The 12212-nt window shown below is 42.5% G+C and overlaps 1 protein-coding gene across 8 annotated transcripts in view; it reads right to left on the reverse strand.

The window, feature by feature from the left end:
• Bcl11a (BAF chromatin remodeling complex subunit BCL11A) overlaps positions 1-12212 on the reverse strand; it is a 96660-nt gene that overhangs the window by 11834 nt on the left and 72614 nt on the right. For all 8 annotated transcript variants that reach the window (XM_008842792.1, XM_008842798.1, XM_008842797.2 and 5 more), the window contains one exon: positions 4163-4264. In XM_008842792.1, the coding sequence (XP_008841014.1) occupies positions 4163-4264 (102 nt within the window). The remainder of the gene's footprint in view (positions 1-4162; positions 4265-12212) is intronic.

A 12212-nucleotide genomic window follows, 5' to 3' on the forward strand; every position in this document is an offset into this window, starting at 1 on the left:
TATATATGTATATATGGGGCATATGGAGTAACTAACCAACAGCTTACCAGCCAATTGTATTCTTTAAAAAAGGGCACAAGGGACAGGACCTAGGGACAAGGGTGAGAAAGATAATGTCCCAGGGATGCCAAAAAAAGACAAGGCTTAAAATATAACTGGGAAATAAACTTTCTCCCTCTTTTAAGAGATGCTAGAAGATTTCCTTAAACCCAGGGCTAGCATTTGTAAGTAACTTTTTCAAAGGGACAAAATTCACCAGGGAGCTAAAGAGCGGGCATGAGGAATTCATCAATTATATGATTCCTCCATTTAGCAAGTCAGAAAGAAAAGCTGCCAAGGTCTTCTCAGGAGTCCCAAACACTCATATTCCAAAACGAGCCAGCCTCGCTCAAACACTTGTCTAAACAATGGACTCCTGCCCTGACCTTGTAATTTACTTTACAATGCATTTATAATCTCTCTCAATATAGCCCACTCCTGGGGAAATCTCTTTAACAAGATTAGATGGTAAGATACCAAAATTAGGTTTCAAGCATTTGTCTAATGTGGAAGGAGGAAAAAAGGCAGAAAGATTTTGAAAGAAAATGCTGACGTTAGGTTCACATTATCTGCCTATTTTTGTTTGCCTCTTTTCTTCAAAGGGAAATAAAAAGCTTCACTGAGAGTATTTCATAAATTTTTTGTTGTTGAACAATGACTTGATGACTTGGGTCCCAAATAAGCAGGAAAAGAGGAAAAAAAAAACCCAAAACCCGATCTGGTTCCAACTACTGTGACCCTCCAAGGCTTTCTCCTTTGCCTCCCTAGGACTCTGGGTCATCGTCATATACTTTGCCTGATCAGAATTAGGTAACTAATTGTCAGCTGAGGCAATCCCCTAACACTGTCTCTCCAAATGCCTCAAAATCATATTTGATCCTTATAGTCTGTCCTTTTTTAAGCAGGTGGCAGAAGGGTGGGTTTGAGAAAGGTCTCCCTGTAGCCCCAGCTGACCTAGAACTTGCTATGTAGACTAGGCTAGCCTCAATCTCAGAGATCTGCCTGCCTCTTCCTCCCTAGTGCTGGGGATTAAAGGCGCGCACCAGCATGCCTGGCCTTGACCCTTATGATTTCTAGAAGCCCAGGGCAGGACCCCTGATTAGTGATGCTGGTTTTGAATGTGCCATGATGGCGCCCTGATAAAAGCCAAAATCTGAGGCTTTCTGTGTTACATCAAGAATCTCACCTGCCTACTTCCCAAGAGGCTTAAGATAAGTCCATTTTATTCTGCTGCCCTAAGCTTCCCCCCAAAAAATTTTTCAGAGCCAGTTATGTGATTATGCTATAGTATGTTAACACCATGGTGCTATCCTTCCCCTCTCATGCATCAGGTCAGAGAAAATGGCATTTTATCTTATAATGAGCATACAACATAGAGTTTTCACTAGCACATTTTAGTATGCCCATCAACTAGATATTCTAGATCACAAGGGCAGCTAGTGTAATCATAATGTCAATGAGAAGGCTGCTCCGATTGAGACTAAAGATTACATGGAAAGAGCTGCTCTGAAACTGGTAATTATTACCAGTCCACTAATAGCAAATGATGCATTACAATTTCACCACATAATCTGTGTTTCACTTGGCTCCTGCCAGTGCACCACATTATATTACAGTGCTCACAGATTCTAAATTCCTAAACTGCAGTCATCAGTAAATGTGTTACTTGCCGTAATTTGTGAAATTACTTTGTTCATAACATCTTTGATGGTTTAGAAAGACTAGAATTGATTTCCTGCGTGGCAAAATTAGGGCTACATTGATTTATTGGCGTGTAAAATATAATAATATTCCTCATTTACTCTGATGAAAATCAACTTCTCAATTTGAGAGCCTCATTGGGCATTCACCAGGATTGTTTTGATTTAAAGCAATAAACTAAGCCCTGGCCCCCAAGCACAAGAACTTGAGGCACTGAAAGGGTTAAACGCAGCTGTGAACCCACCTACCTACTAACTTCTATTTTATTTCCTTTCATGAGAAAGAAGTCTCCCTTTCTAATTGTCACAAATGTGGGAAAAAAAAAAAAATCACATGACTGAGGCCTCAAGATTTGGAAACACAAGGAGGTCTGGGGCCAGAACCCTGATTGTTGTTTCTTAGCCTGTCACTCTGGGCCAATCATGACAGTTCTCTGAGCCTTAGGATACCTATCTGTAAAACGAGCATTAAAACAAGCCCCTTTAAAGAATGCTAAGTTTCAAATAGCAGCAGCGTAGAACAGCCTGGTGTAAACTATCAGGTGCAGCATGTAGGTTTTCATTACTACTGGGTGTAATTAATTACCAAGGGTAATGACTAACCACATTACACGCCCAGCATGGCTTGCAGACGAACATCCATGCAGGCCTCAACCCAGGCTTCAGGAACAGAGAAGCAAGGAGGGAACAATTCTAAGTCACTGTTCCCACTTCACAGAGGCCCACAAGGCCAAGGACAGCTGGTCAATTCAACCAAATACGGTAGGCACTGGCTTTGTCCTGGAGCTTTCTGGAAACTTACAACCCATTTCTGTATGCCATGTTCTGGTTACTTCTATACTGATCCTGTCAACCTCAGCACCAGCAAACTATGTATTAAGTATTATGTGAGTAGCCGGGAGAGGCAGAGCTTCCATAGCAGGCTCCCAGTTTCCCACCCATTAAATCAAGCTTCCAGTCCTCAACAACACCAAGCCCAAGGCAGAGGCCAAAACTTCCCCTGGCGGGCAGCCCTTGGCCTCTCAACTCCACCCTCTGCTGTCCTTGTCTCCCTTCCCAGAGTGACTCTGTTCCCACAGTCAAGTGTAGGCCCCCAGGCACCCCCAGCAAAAGAAGAGGGCTCCCCACCCAGCTGCTATATGCAGTGACTCAGTGCATGTAAGGACTCGAATCCGTGAGGCCAACCTCCTAAAACTCTGCAGTATGTGACCTAACCAAGATTAGGCCCAGCTGGGGGAGGGGGTGCAGCCGAGGTGCTTTAACCCTGCACCACCCAGCCCTCAGGGTCCAAGGGGTTGTGAAACTTCTACAATAACTCTCTGTTACCTGGGAATACCTGGGAGTTAATAAAAATAAACAACTGGCTTTGAATATGGGTTCAAGGTACATGTCCTGCCCTGCAGATACCACTCACAAGATGGGTAAGGTTAGTGTTCCTCCCAAGTAAGAAATGGTTCCCTTTACAGTCTTAACTCTTGCATCTAATTCTTTATTATTCTCTTTCCTATTCTTTTGACTTCCCACAGCAAGTTATTTTCTATTTGCTTAAGAATAAAAATTAGATACCGCCCTTCCTTCTTCCTTGAACCAGCTTTTTTGTGTTTGGGGGTGGCATCAGTCCCTCCTTCAAACATTTTAACCTTGTGTGATTCGTACCACATACTTCTACAGAGAAGGAAACCGAACCACTTTCTAAAACATCTTTCAGAAAACATTTCTGTAAACAAATAAATGTAAATTTCATTAGAAGGTCCCCACTGTAGAAGCTGGCTCTAACAACTATGGAGGTGGTGGGAGGCAGGGGTGTGGAAGGATGGCAGCAAAGCCATTTTATCTACTATGCTGTGCATTTTTCTCTAAAACTAGAAAAAAACCTAAGCCTAACTTCTGTGTATTGTATATCTCTATATGCACATATATAATGTATCATGTGTATATATAAATATACCATGTTCAAATACACATGTGAATGCATGAATAACATGCACTGGACTATCTCTGGAGTAACTGTGAACTCCACAGGCTTATGGTAATGGCCCCTGCTAAAGACCTATGCCTGGAATGAGTTCAAAGCCCTCCGTGAGGCCACAGGAGTAAATGTCCAGCCACCAGATGGGCTGTGAACACAGAGATATAACCAGCCACCAGCCATGGAGTCAGGCAAGACCCTGGGAAGAAACCCCCTCCCCCAGAGATGAACTGCTGTCAGCTCCAGGTCTCCAGGGAGAAATGAGAGGCAAAGTCACTCTCAGGGCTGAGCGCAGGAGGAGTGAGGGTGCCAAGCAAGTAATGGGATAATACATATGTAGTGCCAGTCTACGGGGAAGTTAACTCCCTTCAGCACTTAAAAAGTAAGAGTAATTTCCAGAAACTCTCATCTCTATACACATGGACGTTTGTAGAAGAAATAATGTTCAACTTACAAATACCCTGCGGGGCATATTCTGCACTCATCCCGGGCGTGGGGATTAGAGCTCCGTGTGCAGACCGAGGGGAGGACAGGCCCCTCCAGTGCAGAAGTTTATCTGTGAAAGAAACCCAAAATCAAGCACTACAGACATAAACAATGCGCATCGTAAACCACAGGATATCACATTTCGCTTCCATTAAAATAGATTAACATCATTACAACAGCCTTGCAGATAGTTTACAGGCCCAAGGCCTAAAACAAAAGAACAGTAGTAACTTGTTTCCCACAGTTTCTGTTTTGTTAATTTTGGTCTTTTTGGACAACAAGGAATTTGTTTGAGGTATGGAGTAGGGGGCTGGTTCTTATGTTCATTTGCTTATTCATTGTTATTTGATTTTTGAGAGAGATGTATAAATAGTAAGGAGAAAATTGGTAATAATACGAGTAGGCTGGAAAAATGGAATTTATCTGCAAGGCTGGTTACATTCATACATTGACTTTACAGACTAGCACAAGCAAAAAATAGGCAAATAGGAACTGAGTGAATTGGTGAACCTTTTGTGTGTGTGTGTGTGTGTGTGTGTGTGTATGTGTGTGCGCGCGCGCGAGCGCACTATAGTTCCATTTGCCTTCTTCGTCCCAGATCCCTCTCCCCAGGCTGTAACAGGGAAACCTCAGGCATTTCAGAACTTGGTTGGCCCACACACTAGAATCCTATCAATAGGTACCCCATGTAGGCATTCATTCTCACAATACAAAGCAATGGAGAATTGAAGATTAGACTTGTAGGGTTAAATTAACTTTGGCTAAGTCCCCACAGCCCTTGAAGGTGAAAGATCACGCTATTAAGTGACAAGGAAAAAACCAGTAACCAGTAACAGCACCCAGAAACCAGGGCACACTCTCCACATTCTCTACTGCATGCCTGCCGAGGCAAAGTGACGGTTCACCAGTAAGTGTGAATCTCGTAGTCACCCAACACCTTAGCACTGAGATGCTTGTAAGAAAGGAAGTTTGGTTTGGAAAACCTGGGGATCATACGGATTATATGGTCAGTGTCTAGCTTTTCCAATCCACCCCTAGCTAAGTAACCATGGAGATCTTGAACTTGAGACGGATAGATGTGTTCTAAGTTTGGGGTTGAGAAAAACTGAGTTTGATAATCTGAGTAAACAGAGCATACTTAACATTAAACGCACTTAAAAGTATTGCTGGGGCTGGAGAGATGGCTCAGCAGTTAAGAGCACTGCCTGCTCTTGCAGAGGGCCCGGGTTTGATTCCCAGCACTCATATGGCAGCTAACAAACCATCTGGAATTCTAGTTCCAGGGGAAGCCAACATCCTCTTCTGACCTCTGTGGACATTGCACAACACAGGCACACTTACATGCATACAGGCAATGCACTCATATGCATAAAATAATAAATAAAACATATTTTAAAAGTGTTGCTGATATACTCTAAGACACAGTTTCCTAAATGTGGGTCACAGCCCCATATGGGGTCACATAACTGAATCACAAAAGATTTGGCAAGTTAAAGGTTTCTGAACACACCAAGACCAAAAACTGAGGCAGAAGCAAGTGAGTTTCTGGCAGCAGTAGCTCACATTGCACAACGTCACCACAGCCTCGGCTCTGAACATACAACGCGTGCACTTTGTGTTGCACGTGCCGATTACCCCAGGCAACACCAAGAACCCTTGCCTCCCTCAAACTCCTCAGCACAGACCCCCAAACAACTATGAATTACAGTGTTTTTTTACTATACGTAGGAAGTTGTCTGCTCTTATGGAAATGTAATGATTTAATTACAGAAAACAAAGACTTTCAATGTTTTCCTACTGTCCTTCCTCAACATGTAAGTACCAAATGAGGGTATCTTTGAATTGTATTGTATTAGATAGAATGTTTTATTTTGAAACAAATTGCTGTTTGAATTGCTGATTTTTGAGTTGCAAGAAAAAAAAAAAAAAAAACCAAATGACTTGACTTGGGATTAGGACAGAATTTCCAACAATTGTTGAAATGGCCCTAGGCATACTTCTGCCATTTTGTACTACATAATTATGTGAAGTGAGTTCTCAACATTGATGATTAGAAAATCAAAATATCAATGAACTCTGAAAAATGTTTAAGATACTCTCTGTCCTGAAGTATCAAGTATTCATCCAAGACTTAATTACTTATATAAAAATTAATATGCACATCTGTCTCATTAGTATGCAAATTTGCCTTAGTCTTTAATAAATGGTAAGATTATACATATACCAAATAATTGTTTAAAATCAATTTCTTTATGATTTATTATAAGTAAATGTTTGATCGGTGTCCCTACTTTATATACATACATACCATAGCTGGGGTCAGATAAAGTCATATCATGAAAAGGAATCCCAACTGGAAACAATGTAAGATGCCCTGCATAAAATTCACTGTTATCCTTGTATAGACACATTGCCAAGTGCACCTCAGAGCAGTTGGGACCAGAGTCCCTTCTAGGAAGAGCCTGGTCACAATGGTAAGCAGACCCAGAAAGTAGCAATCTGCCAACAGGCTGTTATGGAGGCATTACCAAGCCTGAGACCCTCTATGGAGGCACCACCTCTCCTCAGACCAAAACCAAAATAACCACTGCCCCCTCAACCCCTGCCCCCAAAGAACCAGCAACCTTGGGGAGACTAGGCTCAAGTAACAAATATGTCTGCCTGTGGTTGTTTATGCTAGAGAGTTTGGTGTAAAAATCAACTATAGTCCTTGCAGTTTTCAAGAAGAAATCTGAGACTCCACTGTTGCACCTGTTTTTACCTCAACAAGTTGTTCTGTTGCAGAGCACGAAATTCTTTTCTCAGAAAACCACAGAACTGGGGTATTTCTGTGACCCTGGCACGAAAGTAACAAGGTCCTTGAACCCTTGCATGGGGGGAGTCCAATTTCAAACTCCCTGCCTCTTTGAGAAGAGACCCTCAAGTGCCTCAAACTTCAAGCAAAAAATGGGAGAACTGTTAGGCAGACCCCAGCTTAATCACTCAAAGGCACTGCTAGTTGTCTGATAAACTTATCTGCTAAAGTGTTATCAACAAGCTGAGCTCAGAGCAGCAGACCATGTGGCAAAGTGAGGTCGCAGCAACCAAAGGATCTAGGTATCTGGAAGCATAGTTTGGGGTTTTGTGTTTTGAGTTACAAGAAACCTCACTGATCATCACACCTGTATCTGTATTATACAGATGGGGAAACTGGGACCCTGAGGTTAAAAGATTTGCCCATGGCCTTGTGGGTAATTACTAACTGAATTAGTCCTCAAATCCCAGTCAGTGTTCTTTCTTGGGCCACTTGTCTCCTCCCCTCTGCTGACCACTCAGCAAGATGGTTCAATGGGTAAAGGGTGACAACCAAAGTTTGATCCCTAGAATCTATAGGGTGGAAGGAGAGAACTGACTCCCATGAGTTGGCCTCCAATCTCCACATGCACACCACGGCACATGTGCACCCCGCTAGGCACACAACAAATAAAATATTTTTTAAATTTTTAAAGGAAGTTCCCTTCTGGCTGATCCACTGGGCAGACTTAACCTCTAGGGGGGCAGGCCAGTCTAGCTATGTGGAAAGGCTTTCAGAAAGCCCCAGTACACTGACTTGGTTTCACAATGGAGCACAGCATCTGCTCTGCCGTCCTCAGCCACTTGGTTGCACGCCTCCACCTCTGCTTCCTCTGTAGGTGAACCAGCTAAGGAGAAATGAGGCATTGCTCCCAGCCAGCAGACTTACTTTAGAAAACAGCACACTGATACAGTGTGACAGAGACGAGGGCATGGGGGCAACTTGCATTTCTTCTCCAGGAAGAGGGTCAAGCAAGGCCGATTATGAACTCGACTGATTCTGCCTATTCCTCCACTAAAACCATCCCTTAATATTCTCCTTGCTAAGGAGAATCGACATTCCCACATGAACTGGAAATGCTAAATTGTTAATAGCCTCCCTAGGGTTTAACTTCTTGCTATGATGCCTTCAATTATTTCATCACAGCTTAGGCAAAGTAAAGTATCACAATTAATGCTTCTGAGCGTCAACTCGAGGAACAGCTCTGGCTTCCCCACCAGAGAGGGAAGAGAGCTGTGCTGGCTAAGGACCCCTCTTTCTAGCCTCTTCTCCGTTCTCCTCAGGGAGACACGGGCTCCATGGCTAGCTGGAAAGTGGTGATCTATCAAGGCCCTCTTTATTGCTTTGCTGGTGCTCTTAGAGAATGGTTCCCAAGCACAGACCCAGACCTAGCACCAACACCCCTGGGGAACTTACTGAAGTGCAAATTCTTGGACCCCATCTAACACTGTCTCAGAAGCTGCATGGGGACGAGGGGAATGATGTGTGTTAAGTAAGTCCTCCAAGTTGAACTGAGTAAGTCCTATTTTAGGTGAGGGGAGGTAAAGATGATGTTCTGTGGCAGAGATCCAGGGGCCATGAGGGCCCTTACCATCCATCTCTTTTCAAACTAGAAAAGTCAAAATCAGGGGAATTCCTAAGGGTCCCCCCCACTCCATAAGAAGTTCTAGTTTCTACCCTCCATCCACCCATCACTAACCTACCCAGGGAGTTGGCCTGGGCCCCTCTTTGAGAGAATCTGAGCATAAGACAGCACCCAAAGCACCTTCTGCCAGGCGTATGGTATTCTCAGTGCATCTCTATAATCTACAGTGGTGGAGAACGCAGCTGTGGCCTGCTGCATGGACAGAGGAAGAGCTGGACTCCTCTTCCCCTTCCAAACTCTCTAGTGGTATGTGCCTATTTCTGAATCAAAATTTCCAAATGCCTCTGGTAGAAGTTTTTTTTCAAAATTTGTTTCAGAAAGGTCTCTTCAGACCCATTCCATGTGGCATTTCAGAAATGGTTTTTGCATTATTAAGTTGTGAAGTTTCCTTATGACTGAATAAAAATCTACAAGGGCTGGGCATGGTAATGTACAGGTCCCAGTGCTCAGGAGGCAGAGGCAGACGGATCTCTGTAAGTTCAATCCCAGCCTGGTCTACACACTGAGTTTCAGGCCAGCAAAAGTTACATAGTGACATGGCAAGACCCTGTCTCAAAAATGAAAAAGGAAAAAAAAAAAAAATTAAAAACCCAGCAACCAACTGGGGATAATTCTGAGTTAATGTTACACATTGGCACTTTACACTTCTATATTTGCTAGGTACTAACTCTTGACACAGAGCTCCCCAGTCAGATCCCCTCATACTTAAGATCATTAAATTGAATTTTTGGTGTCCTCACAAACATCTCAAAGATTTCTTGACTGTTAGCAGGCTGTTTGCTTCTGCAGCTAATCACTAAGTGTGATTATGTGCTAATCAGCAAGCAATACTGTACTAAACAGCTAAGCACAGGTATCACTGCCCAAATTTTATCAGATATAAAATACCAGAGATACGAGCTGAGGATATAACAGGGAGGTAGAGCACTTACCTGGCTTGTATGCGTGAGGCCCTGAGTTTGATCCCCAGCAACCCCCCAACCAAAACAAAAATGAAAACAAACAGAAAAAAAAAACAGAAAACAAAAATCCCATACCTCTCTGTGGAATATGTAGCTGTGCACTGTTCTTTAAAATTTACATACTTTTTTTCCCTGAAACATGCACATTTAGACAATTATGTTCCCAAGTGGGAAGGCCAGAAGCTTTGACCTTCCTTTCACCTTGAGTCTTCCATAGGAGAGTGAATGACAAACCACCTTGACCAGGACAGATTTCTATATTGGTAACAAGCCAAAATAAAGGCAATTGAACAGTTCTTCCACTCCACAATCGTCAGTCAGGTCTCCCCTCTTCTAGAAGGAATCTTCTAGAAAATTTTTGAAATGCATCCTGAATATGTGCAAAGTTCCCTAAAGGAATCAATTCCAGTTATGGATCGAATTGCTGGACTTGAGCCATGCAAACAAGAGTTCAGCTAGTCTAGGCTCGAAGCTTCTTTATCTAATTGAAAAGCAAATTTAGTGCTTAAATGTCCTTTGTGGTCAGCTGCCTCCATTGCTTGACCCTGCATTTTACATTGGCTACCAGCTCCTTTCTGAGACTGTCTGACTTACAAGAGTATTCTAGAACAAACATTAACCATGCCTGTGTCCTGAGTGGCATCAGTCTGGACTGAAAATATTCCAGCTTTATCACTGCAAACAGAATTCCTAATAAACCCTCTGATATTGTCAAGTTGCATTTCTTTTGTTCTAGAAATGGGCATTTACAGGACCATTTTCTTCTTCATTGCTCCCCTCACACTGGCTAAGCCTTCACCAAATCAAGATGCTCTTTAAAAAGTATATCCTGCAGAAACAGAAGCAAACAACGATCCTAGATACCACACTGCAGAATTTATTGCTCCATTGAAACTCAGTCTTTATAGTGCTTGATTCCTCACCAGCGACTTGAATTACATCATTCATTCACATTCTCTTTTTGTTTTTTATTTCTTGGCCAATTCTATCTTCTCAGACCTGTGATTATCCAAACAGGTTGCTGATGTCACCTTTTAAGAGTTCTCATGTTGGGCCTCATCTCAATAAAGGAGGAAGAGATGACATCTTTCATTTCCCCTTATCTATAAAAATGCAAAAAATGCAAGCTACCAATCTGTTAGGCCTAAACAAAATTTTCTGCAATCTGTGTCTTTAACATAAGCAAAGCATATAATTCAAAAATAAAAAAAAAAGAACTTGTTTTTCTGAAGAACAGCTAAACCAGAGAGACATTGTGTTCCATCTTTGTGTTGAAATGCAGATTTCCCACTAAAAGGCAAATCCTTCATTTCAAAAGGTTGAATAGGATGGTACTTAAAAAAAGAATTCCAGCTGGTTAAATTTAGGGTGTTGAAAAAAGTTCATTCCAATAATATTCTTTGGCTCTGGGCCCAAAGTGTTTTCACTTGATCGTGAATTAGATAAATTTTTATTACACTTTAAGCTTCTGCCTTAGAATGGTGGGACTTTTGGAGGAGACTTGAAGAGCAGCTGAATAAAGAGACAAATTGTCTTACAATTTTTTTTATTTGTTTAACCATGTACCTCACTATGCAAAATGTGTGCTCCAGGGATAAATTCCCTTCATTCATTCTTTCTTGCATTCATTCAACAAATATTTGCCAAATACCTACAATGCCCAAAGCAACGGGCTGGCTGGCCTCTGTGGATAATACAAAGAAAATTCAGACAAACGTCCCCTCAGAGTCTATATCCAGCACAAGAGACATGGCCCGGACAGAAGATGTCCTGCTCTAGTGTGGGAACCACCATGAAAAAGGCACAGAACTGCTATGGAAATCCAAAGGGAAAGAAATCACGGTGGGTTGTCAGCATCCATGGGGCTGGGCTCCCAAATCTGCAGCTGCTCAAGTGCCTCCTATATCACAGTAGAATATATTTTTTTAATGTTATGTGTAAGAGTGTATTGCCTACATGTATATGAGTACACCCGTGTCATGCAATGCCTCAGAGGTCAGAAGAGGGCTTTGGATTTCCCTGGAACTGGAGTTAGGGAGGGTTCATAGCCACCAGGTGGGTGCTGGGAATTGAACCCAGGACCTCTGTAAGAGCAGTCAGTGCTCTTAACCGCTGAGCCATCTCTCCAGCCCCCACAGTATAATATTTATATATACTATCCACAGCATTCCATATTCTTAAATCATCTTTAAAACAGTGCAGATGTTTAAGGAAAGAGCTGTATTGTTTGGGAAATAATGACAAGAAAAACCTGTACATGTTCAGGATAGGTGCAATTTTTTTCAAATATTCTCAATCTGAGATTGAAAGAATCCTTGGATGCAGAACCACTGGGTAAAGAGACATAGCTATACTTCCCTTTGGAAGGTGAAGACAGAGGCGTTAGGCAAGAATTAACTTGCAAGGTAGACCCCAAAAGCCAAGGGAAGGGTAAAGGCAAGGAGGAGGTACAGGGGCCTACAAGAAGCAAGCTTCAAGGCTCACACAGTAAAGGGCTTATAAGGCAGGTACATTCAAATCAGAATAATGCACACCCAGTCATTCAGGTGACAGCAGTAACTGCGGTCATCTAAATAAA

This window comes from Nannospalax galili, unplaced genomic scaffold, assembly GCF_000622305.1.
Source record: "Nannospalax galili isolate Female #2095 unplaced genomic scaffold, S.galili_v1.0 scaffold20, whole genome shotgun sequence".
Taxonomy (NCBI): domain Eukaryota; kingdom Metazoa; phylum Chordata; class Mammalia; order Rodentia; family Spalacidae; genus Nannospalax; species Nannospalax galili.